This window comes from Rhinopithecus bieti, unplaced genomic scaffold (genome assembly GCF_001698545.2).
Source record: "Rhinopithecus bieti isolate Rb0 unplaced genomic scaffold, ASM169854v2 scaffold_62793, whole genome shotgun sequence".
Lineage (NCBI taxonomy): Eukaryota > Metazoa > Chordata > Mammalia > Primates > Cercopithecidae > Rhinopithecus > Rhinopithecus bieti.
The window spans coordinates 469530-483152 of record NW_016824412.1 but is presented as its reverse complement, the minus strand read 5'-3'; the positions used below and the strand labels follow the sequence as shown (position 1 = coordinate 483152).

General features: G+C 39.4%; 1 protein-coding gene across 7 annotated transcripts in view; it reads left to right on the top strand.

Annotated features, from left to right (window-relative positions):
• The window catches only part of ATP2C1 (ATPase secretory pathway Ca2+ transporting 1), a 166398-nt gene extending 154401 nt beyond the window's left edge, over positions 1 to 11997 (top strand). For 4 of the 7 annotated variants that reach the window (XM_017862315.1, XM_017862309.1, XM_017862314.1 and 1 more), the window contains one exon: positions 11440 to 11997. In XM_017862315.1, the coding sequence (XP_017717804.1) occupies positions 11440 to 11535 (96 nt within the window). In that variant the 3' untranslated portion in view covers positions 11536 to 11997. The remainder of the gene's footprint in view (positions 1 to 11439) is intronic. The other 3 variants (XM_017862311.1, XM_017862312.1, XM_017862313.1) reach the window with 1 other exon arrangement.
• Positions 11998 to 13623: the final 1626 nt, after the last annotated feature.

Here is a 13623-nt window from a genome sequence, read left to right as displayed (position 1 = left end):
GAGGATCAGTTGTGAAGACTGAAATAGGGAGACCAATTAGAAACTCAAGGAAGCTTAAGGAGTAAAGGGATGATTGAGCTGTGGCAGTCAGGATGGAGAGAAAGGCATGGAATTTGAATTGTCTTTTTTTTTTTTTTTTTTTTTGAGGCAGGGTCTCACTCTGTCCCCCAGGTTGGAGTGCAGTGGTGTAATCTCGGCTCACTGCAACTTCTACCTCCCAGGATTAAGTGATCCTTCCACCTCAGCCTCCTGAGTATCTGGGATTACAGGTGCACACCACCATGTCTGGCTAATTTTTTTGTATTTTTAGTAGAGGCAGGGTTTCACTTTGTTGCCCAGGCTGGTCTCGAACTCCTAAGCTCAGGCGATCCACCAGCCTTGGGCTCCCAAAATGCTGGGATTAGGTGTGAACCACTGTGCCCAGCCTTGAATTTGTATCTTCTGAGAGAGAACATTGACGTGACTGGATAGGAGAAAAGGAAAATGGAAAAGATACTAGTCTGTGGCCTTTGGCTTGAATAGTAGAGCTATTAGCAGAAGAACCTAAGCTAAGCAGAGTTTAGTGGGACACAGGTCCATCTGAAATGTAAAGCTTGTTGTGTCCTTGAGATTTCCCAGCTGGATGTGTTGAAGCTATGGCTGACTAATGATAAGCTAGTAGAAAAACAAGCATCCATTTTTTTGTTGTTGTTAAATTAAGCAGTAAGTGAAAGTAAACTCAGCTTTGATAGAATAAGATTTCCTTTAAAAACTTTCCTTTAGCATAGTTATTAATCAGCAAACAGTTGTATAAATTCAAAATGCAGAAGGACAAGATAATATTTCTATCTCCTTTGTTATCGAATGTTAATAGTGAATCTGTTATTAAGGTTACTGACTGGAAAACACTGATCTAAATTACTGGTAGCACTTTTTTTTGATACTTGCAGTAAGACACTTTCTAAGAGGTGAGAGTGTGTGTATGTATGTTTATGTGTGTGTCAACGAACCACATAGCTTAAGGTATGCCACATGAGGAAACCCCAGTGAGTAAATAACATTACCATTAGAAAACAGCTACTTACTCTGAATGAGTAATTGTGGCAGAAGAGTAGAAAACAATGTTGATTTTTTTTTTTGGTTTTTTGTTTTTTTTTTTTTTTTTTGAGACGGAGTCTCGCTCTGCCGCCCAGGCTGGAGTGCAGTGGCCGGATCTCAGCTCACTGCAAGCTCCGCCTCCCGGGTTCACGCCATTCTCCTGCCTCAGCCTCCCAAGTAGCTGGGACTACAGGCGCCCGCCACGTCGCCCGGCTAGTTTTTTGTATTTTTAGTAGAGACGGGGTTTCACCATGTTAGCCAGGATGGTCTCGATCTCCTGACCTCGTGATCCGCCCGTCTCAGCCTCCCAAAGTGCTGGGATTACAGGCTTGAGCCACCGTGCCCGGCTGTTTGTTTTTTGAGAAGGAGTCTTGCTCTGTTAAACAGCCCAGGCTGGAGTGCAGTGGCGCAATCTTGGCTCACTGCAACCTCTGCTTCCTGAGTTCAAGTGATTCTCCTGTCTCATCCTCCCGAGTAGCTGGGATTACAGGCATGTGCCACCATGCCCAGCTAATTTTCGCATATCTAGTAGAGACAGGGTTTTACCATGTTGGTCAGGCTGGTCTCAAACTCCTGACCTCCGGTGATCCACGTGCCTCAGCCTCTCAAAGTGCTGGGATTACAGGCACGAGCCATAGCACTTGGCCTGTTTAGTTTTTTAAATTTTACGTGTAATTCTTTTGGCCTTTCTAGTCTCGTCTCCTACACAATGCTCTAGTACAGTCGACTTTGAGATCATTGTGGACAGTGTTACTTTAAGTTGAAATCCTTTTTTCTCTGTCCCAATGTTAAGAATCAGAGCTTTTACCTCTACTTCAAAGCCCAGTGAAATGCCAACAAGAATAACCTTTCCAGATTTCTATAGTGTGTGTGTGGGGGTGGGGTGGGGTGGTGTACAGTTTCTTGAACACTTTTTTTTGGTTTGAGGCAGGGTGTTGCTCTGTAGTGTGATCATGGCTTCCTGCAGCCTGGACATCTGGGCTCAAGTGATCCTCCTACCTCAGCCTCTCGAGTAGCTGGGACTGCAGGCACATGACACCATACCTAGCTAATTTTGTGTATTTTTTTGTAGAGATTAGGTTTTGCCATGTTGCCCAGGCTGGTCTCAGACTCCTGGGCTCAAGCAGGAGCCCAGGAGCCACTTTGACCTCTCAAAGTGCTGGGATTATAAGCATGAGCCATCACGCCCAGCCTAACTTCTTGTAAACACTCTTTAAATGTAGCAATAAGTTTGCATATAACTTATTTAAAGTTAAAAATAAAAAATATTTACATATAACTTATAAAATTGTGGGATTTTATGTTTTAGAAAGCATTAAAATTTAAGTTGAAAATACTTGTTGATAAATCTAAACAGAAATTTGGTAATCTCTTTCATAAATTAAGTGTCAAAGTTTGGGGAGAAAAGTGAAAACAATTATTTGAGCCATTAGTTTTTATCCTTAGAAATCCTTTTCTAATGTAAATCTGCTGGTGTTCTCGTGTACACATGAGCATATATGATGTAACAGCCTGTGCTTGCACAGCTGCTTCAGGTAGATGGTGTTTCATGTGCAGGTCACTGTACACACCTGAGTTTGCTATTCCTATCCTGTTTTACTCAAATCTGGCCAAACTGACAAATATACTGACAAAGGCTCGCATTTCTGTGGTGTTAGGCCTTCATGGCCTTCATGGCTGTTAGGCCTGACAGAACTTCTTTTCATATTTAATGCAAAGGTGCCCTAGCATCATTATTTCTTAAGGAATAGTTGCATTGCTCTACTTAGTAATGCAAATTTAAAACTCAAAGGTTTCTACCTTTTGAGTAGAAACCATATCTCATTGTTATGAGCACTCAATGCCAGAAACTGAGCAAATCGTTCTATATAAATTCCAGAGATCCATTTTTGGGCTCTGGATTTGTAGGTTTTGAAAATATGCCTTTTAATAGTTTTTTAAAAAATTACTAATCTTCTCAACTACATTAAAGAATTTTCTATTAAAGTTTTCTCTGTGATAAGTATATCAAAGTGCCCTTTAGTTGACAAGTGACAATTTGGTGCCATCTTATGGTCATAAATAAAATACCATATAATGCCTGGACCATTGCTCTTGTCAGGTCTGCATCTTGCAGGCATACTGTGAAACACAAGATATGTGCGTCTTACAAATAGGTGACTGTGTAGAAAATGTATGTCTGATAGGAAAGACATGACAAACTTTACATTTAAGCAGTATTAGATCAATTTTAAGAAGTTATAAATTAGAATGTTTTAATTCCTATTTCTGTCTCTCATTCATCTGTGTGGTTGCGTAATAGGATTACATTAGATTTTGTATTTTTCTATATGGAGTGGGTCTGGATGGTTGGATGGTCCATGCATCAGCTAGAGGTATTACAAGTTAGGGAAATAGTTTAATTTAATGTTGTTTAACTCACCCACATGGAGCTATTATTTAGTTTTGGTGTAGAAACTATGGCCAGGCGTGGTGGCTCACACCTGTAATCCCAGCACTTTGTGAGGGTGGGGAAGGCAGGTTGCTTGAGGCCAGGAGTTCGAGACCAGTCTGGCCAACATGGCGAAACTAAAAATACAAAAATCTGTAGGGCGTGGTGTTGCATCCCTGTAATCCCAGCTTCTTGGGAGGCTAAGAACCAGAACTGCTTGAACCTGGGAGGCAGTGAGCCTAGATTGCGCCACTGCATTCTGGTCTGGGAGACAGAACAAGACTCTGTCTCAAAAAAAGAAAAAGGAAAGAAAAGAAAGAAACTACGCCATGCAGGTCAGATTCTCCTGTTGCCTATTTTTGTAAATAAAGTTTTATTAGAACACAACTATGCACATTCATTTACAATATTTTTTATTGGCACTGTCATGCTATGGCAGCAAAGGTGAGCCGTTGCAAGAGACTATATGACCTGTAAAGCCTAAAATATTTACTATCTGGCCCTTTGTAGAAAGTTTGCCTCCTCATTTAGATATTCAAAAAGAGGAAAATAGGCCTGTACCTTGCATTCAGTGGATTAGAAAGGAAGTGGCACCAATTTTCTCTACCCTCCAATCTCCCAACAGTATATTCTCTCTTGCATGGATGCACTTGGTAGCAGATTTGATGTCAGTGACTACTCTGAGTCTCCGTCAAGGCCCCCATGTAGAGAAAGTCAGAGTGTCTCAGACTGTTGTTAAAACATCATCAACCAGGAGGACATGCCATCACATTATCAAGTCTTCTTGTTCTTACAGTAGGTGGAGTATTCTGATCTGCTGTCCCATCTGAATTGTGCTTCCTATCTCTCTCTCTCTCTGCTCACCCAATTTTTTATCCATCTGAAGCAGTCTTCTCCTGTGTGGTTGATGGGCTCACTTCTACCTCTTGGATGCAGAAGAGAAGTGGAGGTTTCCCTCCTATTGGTTGTACAAACCCAGAGAAACAAAACTTAATCTGAATAGGCTAAAGTATATTATCTTGCTTAGAGAAGACAACATTTAGTAATAGTAGAAACTAAACTATCCTAACAGCTCAGTCTTAGGGAAAAAAATATAGTCACTAACTCATTTTCTCAGAACAGAACATTCTAAACCAAAACATATCTGCATAGTTCCCACAGATACCAAAAGGTGACTATATATGTGCATATATACATAAATATAAAAATATATTTATATTTTGAGAGAAAGACTTAAGCTATTTTAACCAAATAGAATGTTTTCAAGAGTAGCAGGAATAGAAGAGATTGAATGTGCATTGTAACATGTTCCTTTTTCATTTGATTTCTCTCCCTAAAAACAGAATCCAGTGAAACTAGCTGGAAATTCTTCTTTCGTGTATTATCTCATTCACTTCTCCCATTTTAACAGACTGTCGTGCAGTCATGCCTTTTAAATTTTAAAACTTCCTTCCTCAACATGAAGTTCTCATCTTAGAAATTTTACAGCTGGATGGACTTGAATTTAGTATTATTCATACCTCTGGAAAGAAATGCAAAAGCAGCTTATCCTGTATGGCTCAGAAAGCTGCTGCTGGAAGTGGGGTGGCATTTTTCCAAGAGTAGTATTTAATTTCAAATTGGTACAAGATGCAGAATCACTTTCAGCTGTGATGACTGAAGTGTGTCATTAAAAGACATGAGATAAACACCAAGTACCCCACATCTATCTTATTGAAAATACAGTGTCACATTTTGAGTCAGGCACCACTGAAAGTTTATCTTTTTGTGGAACCTTCTGGTCTTGGTAGTGATGGCTTTCCAGGTGCTGCTCAGGTTCATGGTACGCCAGCCAGCCAAACAGCATGTGGTAGAGAGCAGCACCCAGTGAAATCTGGCAACCTTGCTAAGGGTAAAACCGGGTTTGGCCTCCTTAGGATTATGGAGTAGGGCCAGGTTTATGACGCTAGTAGTTGCAGGAATAGGAAATTCCTAGGAAATGGTAATATCTGCTCTTCACCTTTTTCTCTTTTTTTTTTTGAGACGGAGTCTTGCTCTGTCGCCCAGGCTGAAGTGCAGTGGCATGATCTCGGCTCACTGCAAGCTCTGCCTCCTGGGTTCACGCCATTCTCCTGCCTCAGCCTCCCAAGTAGCTGGGACTACAGGCGTCTGCCACCTCGCCAGCTAATTTTGTTGTTGTATTTTTAGTAGAGATGGGGTTTCACCGTGTTAGCCAGGATGGTCTTGATCTCCTGACCTCGTTACCCGCCCACCTCGGCCTCCCAAAGTGCTGGGATTACAGGTGTGAGCCACTGCACCTGGCCACCTTTTCCTGTCTTTAAACATGTCAAGGGCTCTTTCAAATTGAGCTTTAAAAACACTACAGAAAACTCTGAAAACAGGAAAAAGGGCTAAAGGGGGACAGGTACTCACATGGGGATAAATCCTTCTAGTCTTTTTTCATTATTTTCTAAGTTTGAGCTTGGCTGCCCATTGAAATTCTCTTGGTAGTTTTCTACCCTTTCCAGTGCGGCTACTGCTGGAGTTGCTATAATAGTCTCACATTCCTGCCCGTCTCTCTTCTTCACCATAGTTGATAGTGTTGATCTCTTTTGCCTCTGCAAAATTCTGCTCTTAAACCTATGGCAATTCTGGTCTCAAACGTTGTCTTAATCTTTGTACTGCTTAACACTCACTCACTTCTTCCCACATTCCTTGCTTTGCCCTGGCTTTTCACTGGGGATATAACAATGGCCATCACTTAACACATTTTTAGTATCAGGCACTGTGTTAAGTAACTTAAAAATACATGTTATTTTATCTTTTACACAATAATTTGGACTGTTAAAATCCTTTGCAGGTAGGGCAACTGAGGCATAGTCATTGATTTATTTCCTTTTGTGCACAAAGGAGAAAGAATTCTGAGGGCTTTTTAGCTATGGTCTTTATCTTCTGAAATTCAAATTCAGATGCTAAAAGGTTAATTTGAATTCTTTCCCCATGATCAAATAGCATGAAAGACCTGTGATTATATTTACAGGATGTATATTAAACTTTCAAGGTCCAGGTGTCTCAAAAAGTGCTTGTACAAAATAGACTTCACATATAATTTTATCACCACTAAATACAGAACATGATTAGGTTATAGTAAAAGTTTTCCTGTCTCTTCAGCTTTATCTCTAAAATTTATTCATCTTAGCTGCCCAGAGTTCCTTTTGTTACTTGAGCTGCTAACTGAAGACAATTTCCAAAGCCTAAGATGAGATTTCATTTGTTAGAACTGAATTAGAAAGAGCGGGACCTAATCACTTGATTGCAAACACAGGAAACTAGATTTTGGAAAGGGAATATGGGATGTATAACATTCTGCTTCTACACAGGTGTTCCTAATGTATATCTGATCTGAATTTTAAAATTCCTATTCTTTAAAGCCAGGTCAAAAGCCAGGCATGAGAATCTTCCTGTGATTTAACCTCTCATCCTGGTGACTGCTGTTTCCTTATTGTAGTATTCAGTCTGCACTTTGCCATTTTGCATCTGACAGACAATACTTTATATAATGGTAAAAACCACAGTTACTTTTGCACCAACCTAATAAAATAATCTTTTGTCATTTCATTGTATGTTGTCTCCCAAGCAGCTTAAACAAGAATGTCTTCTGCAGGGGGTTCAGGTGCTATGTCATCATTCTTTGGTGAACCACCTTACATACTCCTGTGAAGTGCCTGTGACCTCTCATCTAATATATGTAGGAGAAGGTATACACCAGGGTAGTATGCTTAAAGGGACATTATTAGACTTTCACTCCTTTACTGCAAGGCTGGATAATTTTCAGTGGAATGGTCCTGAGTGCCATGGTTAGAGAAAGGAACCTGACTTACTACTTCTGCTGGAGGAGGACACTTTTAATCAAAGAAAAACATGATAGGTAATTCAGTGGTTTTAAGAAGCAGTGTTGATGACAACCCAGGAAATGGGACAGTTATATTAATATAATCTCCAGATTAGCCTCAAACCTCCAGGAATCAAGGTAGGGAGGATTTGGTATAACAAAGGTCTAGTGTGTGTGTGTGTGTTTTTTGTTTTGTTTTTGTTTTTGTTTTGAGACACCTAGGCTAGAGTACAGTGGCGCTATCTCGGTTCACTGCAGCCTCTGTCTCCCAGGTTCAAGCAATTCTCCCACCTCAGCCTCCTGAGTAGCTGGGACTACAGGTGCCTGCCATGATGCTTGGCTAATTTTTGTATTTTTAGTAGAGATGGGGTTCACCATGTTGGCCAGGCTGGTCTTGAACTCCTGACCTCAAATAATCTGCCTGCCTTGGCCTTCCTAAGTGCTGGGATTACAGGCATGAGCCACACACCCAGCACGGGTCTGACATGTTTATAGTCCCCATTAGATACATTATTTTCCAGTAACATTTCTTTTCAAAAATAGATGTACTTGACTGCTCTTTTCTTGATTCTTCTGGGAATAACTATCTCTTTGGAGATGGTTGTTAGTAAGGTTATAAAAATAACCTTACTGAAGAACTCCCATGTAATCCTCTGAAAATAATAAAAATTTCCTTATTTCAAGAACTCTTATTTAACAAAGTAATTGTTAGGTTTGAATATTCTAGGAGCAAATGATGTATTGTGTCGTTTGTAAATGGAGAAACCCAGTCAACACTTGGCAGGTGTGTGTTTGACACTGGCTGATGCTGGGCTTATTCCTCTAAGAGTATGGTACTTCTAGGAAAGTAAAGAAAATTGTTTATCAGATATTAGGAACTGTACATAGGCCTGCTCAAAATGGCAGCTTTAAAGCTACCTTTAGGGCTATTCCTGATGGAATATACCAGTGAGAGAGTACAGAAGGAAGAACACAATTTGTATGAATACAAGTAAAATGAAGGTTGAATATATTTTCGGATCTTGCCCAATGCATTTATTCTACTTGGTTCTCTTTATTTTCAAGTTCTTATTTGGAACTGGCTTGCACCTTCACAACTCTTCAGGTATTTCTAATTTTAGTAGCCTCTATTTGGCAGTATTTTCCAGAGCAGTACCTTTTAAACTTTTTCACTACAGTCCACAGTAAGGAATACATTTTACACAATGACCTAATACATGATATGTATATCTGATATTTTCCATTCTAATTTTTTCATTAAAAAATAATGGCCGTGACTCATTACTTTCACATCTCATTAATGGGTCAAAATCTATAGTATAAAGAGGGCATAGAGTCTGGTATTGCTGCATATATCTCTGATATTTTCACTTCTCACTGTTTCCTCCTCCTCTAGGTCTAACAGCTCAGGATGCTGTTTCTTATTTGGCTGGGGCCATTAGTTTCAACTTCTGCTTTAAAACCTGGAGTGTACCTAAAGTGCTCTTCAATCCTGTCATGGTCTCATTGACTTAAGTACTTACTTTTAGTAGAGACATTTTCTGTCTGGCATCCTCACTTCTCTACCTTTCATTGCCCAGACTTCATACGAAAGTACAAAGAGGAAACTGTTCTTAAAAATTTTTGAAATGATAACCAGCTGCTACTTAAAGGCAATAATTGAGTGAGACTTCTACTCTTTCTGAGAATGTAGCTGGCTAAACTGCAGCAATTTAAAGCATATAGCATATATTACCGTTAACTTGCTGAAGTGGAACGTGAGAAGTATAAACATGGTTTCAAACATATTTAGAAATACAAAAGTTTCTTAAATCAGGTTGTATTTATTAAAAGCAAAATACAAAATAACTTGGAATTCAGATTGTTGTGATGTTTATCCCCTAACAGGTTAGTCCTAAAGAAAAAGTTAATTGTTTCAAGGGAGGTAACAGAATAATTTTAAGTAAGGATTATATTAAATACATCTAGTTTGATGCAAACTGAATTTTATTCAAGGTTGGAGGCCTCACTGTGTTCCTCTAAGTTTTCAACCATTAACAACCCAAACCGGTTGTTTCCCTTGTACCAACACTTGGTGTGTGCAGTGGTTCTCCCTCTGTTCTTAGAACAGCTGGTATTCTGTTTCTTCTGCCTTTTTTTTTTTGAATTTGATTTACCTTTTGGTAGGAATATTTCAGTGGGGGCATATGACCTTGTGGCATTGAATAGATGTTCATAAAGTTGCTTAGCCTCAGGACACATACTCAGGAGACTTTCTACAGAGGTCGATGCTAGCAGTTGTTGGCATAGCCCGTGCACCAGGCTTCCACTGTACAGTCTGTTCAAAGGGAGAAAACAGTATGTTGTTAAAGAACTAATTCAGTGCAACAGGATAACCACCATTGACATAGCTTCAACAAATGCATCTAAACAATGAGAGCTCTTATTGCTCTATAATATTATTGAAATTACTTAAGAATAATCTGTTCTTTGAAGGAAGGAACTGAGCTGGTATGACAAAGATTCTTTGCTGGTGATACTTAAAAACTTTTCATCAACAAATTACATGATGCATGCTTAGCTGGTTCTGCAGTTAGTCCCAGGCTGAGCAGGTGTCTTTAACACTTTAATTTTAAAGAAAAGGAATTTAAAATGACCCTGATAAACCAAACAGGTGGTTTGTTAGAACATGAGAAAATTTATTGGCATCATTTGCAAGGTCATTCATTGGGACTAAAAACCTTCACAAATAGAAGATGAGATTAATTGGAATCCACAAGTTTATTAGTTATGGACAAAGCTGATGAACTGGTACCTCAGCAATCCATGTAGAACCATCATTTAATCAGTGTAAAATCTCTGTAAAAAGCCTTGGTTATGCTGAGATTAAAGAACAGTCCTGCTCTTTAAATCATAATTAAGAGAACTGTTTGGTTTTGTGTTTCCTGTTTTGTTTTAAAAGGATTTGTGGTAACTAAAGAGGATCCAGTCAAGAATGACCTTAAATTATTAAATAAAAGAAATAAAGAATCCATGGGTCAAAGACCAATTAGTCTTATTTGTGTTAGCTCAGATATAAGGCCTAGAGATACATTAACAACACTGTTTACTGCCAGGAGGCTTTTTACCTTGAAATACATAAAGTCCCACCATATTTTGTATGCCTCCATATATCCTCATTCAAAGTATTGAAGGCACTGGGGCTGCAACAGCAAATTAAATAGACAAGCCCCTCCACCCATAGAGTTTACATCTGAGTGGAGAGACAAACAAAACATAATCTATCTCCTTTTTATCTTCATCTCTCCCTCAAGTACCTCCTGGATGGTCAGTTAGCAAGATGTCCAATCCATTGATCCTATCACTTTTTTCACTGCTCCACACCCTACTGCTGCTGTCATTTCTTTTTATGATACCCAGCTTAAACTCCACAGACAAACATTATAATTACTCTGTGGCACATAGGCTCAACTCCCTTATTGTCTTTCTTGCCTGGTAAAGCAAACATCCTATGTTAAGTTCACTTGGGCATCTACTCATCATCTCACTTAGAATGAAAGCTCCATTAGAGCAGAGATTCTGTTTTTGTCCCTACACCCTAGCACAGGGTAGGCATTTAATATTTGAATGAATGAGTAAGCCATATGCCAGGTGGTAAGGAATGCAGTTAAAAAAATACAGAGTAACAGGACTAGAGTGAATGAGGGTAGACAGTATGTCTCACTAGGGTGGGTTATCAGAAAAAGGCTCTACAAAGTGACATTTAAAGAAGAGGAAAGGAGAGAGTTATATCCTACCAACAATTACCTCCCCTCTCCCACATATTAATGTTTTACTTAAAGGAACTGATGTTTTAAAATTGGATTGAATCATGGAAACATTCTTCAAGAATATGGAAATTTAATATTTTTCCTGTTTCTAGCTCTTCAGCTGTAACACTGACTCAAAATCAATTACACTAAGATTAGGTTTTTTTTTTTTTTTAAGTAACTTTGTTGCTTTAAATATAAGTGAAAGTACTGTATTTACTTTTGTGTGCTTCCATCTGAACTAAAGTTTCCCATGGTGCTTACCGAGTTAGGTCTGGCTCTGGGAGAGGAGTGGACAGCAGCTGGTTGAGATACATCCCCATCTGGAGACAGGACTGCCACTGACAGAAGATGTGAGCTGTGTCTAAGTCCAGTCTTGTGCCCAGCCGTGTCTGCACCTTCACTCTTTGGAACTCTGCATACAACATCTTAGCACCATCTTCCTGCAGCTCTTCCTTACCTAAATAAAGAAACAACCCAAGGGCAGTATTTCAAAAGCTCTGTCACAGCTTCTCATTCCCCACACAGACTGCAAATTCCATACAGAAAACAATGCACTGAAAAAAACTAAGATGTTTTCCTCTTCTGGCTTCATAAATGCCTTGCTGTATAAATGGAAATACTGATACTGAACTGTTTTTTTAATGATGACCTAACTTGATTCAACCCATCAGAATTTACTTTTTCCCTGAAATAAGATCTCTTCCACTGGTCTAGTACCTGACTATAAACATGTCTGCATTTGAATTCTCTAAACCCTAAATATGTGTCTATGAAAAATACAAATGACTATTAAATATTATTCTCTTTACTGTTCTCTTTCACCGAAACTCCCATGCTGTGGTACGTTTGTGTTAAAGAAACAACCTGTGTGTTCAAAACACATTTTGACCTCTGTGTTTTATGGGAGGAAGCTAAAGTATGACTTGGAGAATTTGGCAAATAATCAGCTTTTCATAGTAGAGGATAAGGGGCAAGAAGCAGCAATCCTAGGAAATAAGGAATGTTGCGTGTGTTTAGCTCTACGTTTCTACAGATTTGTTTGGGCAGGGGTACACAAAATGAACATCTGGACCAATTTGAAAATAATCAAAAGGAGGCCCACCTTTTAACAACTAGCGAGCAGCAAGGCACTGAGCCTGCCTGGGGAAAGGGTCCACGTTTCCTAAAAGAAAAGAAACAGACCCTTGACATGCCCCTTCTGTTGGACTCAGGTAACAATTTAATAGGCTTGTGCTCTGAGAGCTTTCTTACAGTGTATTTATTATTCAATCAGAGGAAATATCCTAAATCTGTGTTCATAAAGCAGCAGTGGGCCTTCAGTGATTTAAGTTGGCTGTCATATAACAATAGTCCCTCTGACAGCTGTCAAGCTTGAGCCTTAATACTTGGGAAACAGGAGTCCATGCTGTTCCATTCTTTTATCTAACTTATTCTTATAAAACAGTAAACTAGAGTAGAGTAGCACTATCTAATAGAACTTTCTGCAGTGCTGTCCAATACAGTAAGCTAGTCTATGGCCATATGTGACTACCTGACACTTGAAGTGTGGCTAGTGTAACTGAAAACCTCAATTTTTAATTTAAATGGAATTTAACTTTGGCCACGTCTGGCTAGTAGCCACCATATTAGATAGTACTATTCTAGAGTATAATTATTATACATATTTATACAGTGGTAGAGCATTCATAATCTTTAAAGAGGATATTCCACTAGAGTATTAAAGTGTCCCAATGTTTCAGCATTTACTTCACCTTGTATTATATGCAGATAAACTTGCTTCGGTGTATTTAAGAGAGACTACTGGCTGGGCGTGGTGGCTCATGCCTGTAATCCCAGCACTTTGGGAGGCTCAGGCAGGTGTATCACAAGATCAGGAGTTCAAGACCAGCCTGACCAAGATGGTGAAACCCCCGTCACTACTAAAAATACAAAAATTAGCTGGGTGTAGTGGCAGGCTCCTGTAATCCCAGCTACTCGGGAGGCTGAGGCAGGAGAATCGCTTGAACCCAGGCGGCAGAGGTTGCAGTGAGCCAGGATTGTGCCACTGCACTCCAGCCTAGGCAACAGAGTGAGACTCCATCTCAAAAAAAAAAAAAGACAAATTACTATGTCATCACTACTTACATACTAATTGAAACTTACAGCAGAGAAAAAGGAATAAAAAGATGTATAAGCAAGAATGCAGTGGCTGTAGGTATTTAGAAGTTTCTCTTCTGGGCAAGTTTCTTGTGATGACGTTGCTGCTGTGCAAATAATTGGACAGGGAACATGGAATACAAATGCAGCTGGCAAAATACACTGTCATACTTCACAAGTTAAAGCAGCAGGTGCCACCAAAGAGATGGGAGTTGGCAGTATCCCAACACATCTCACTGCTGTATACTTAAGATTCAAGCCCTCCAGCACTGAGTCTGGCACATGAAGTGTTAAAAAATATTTACCAATGAATGATA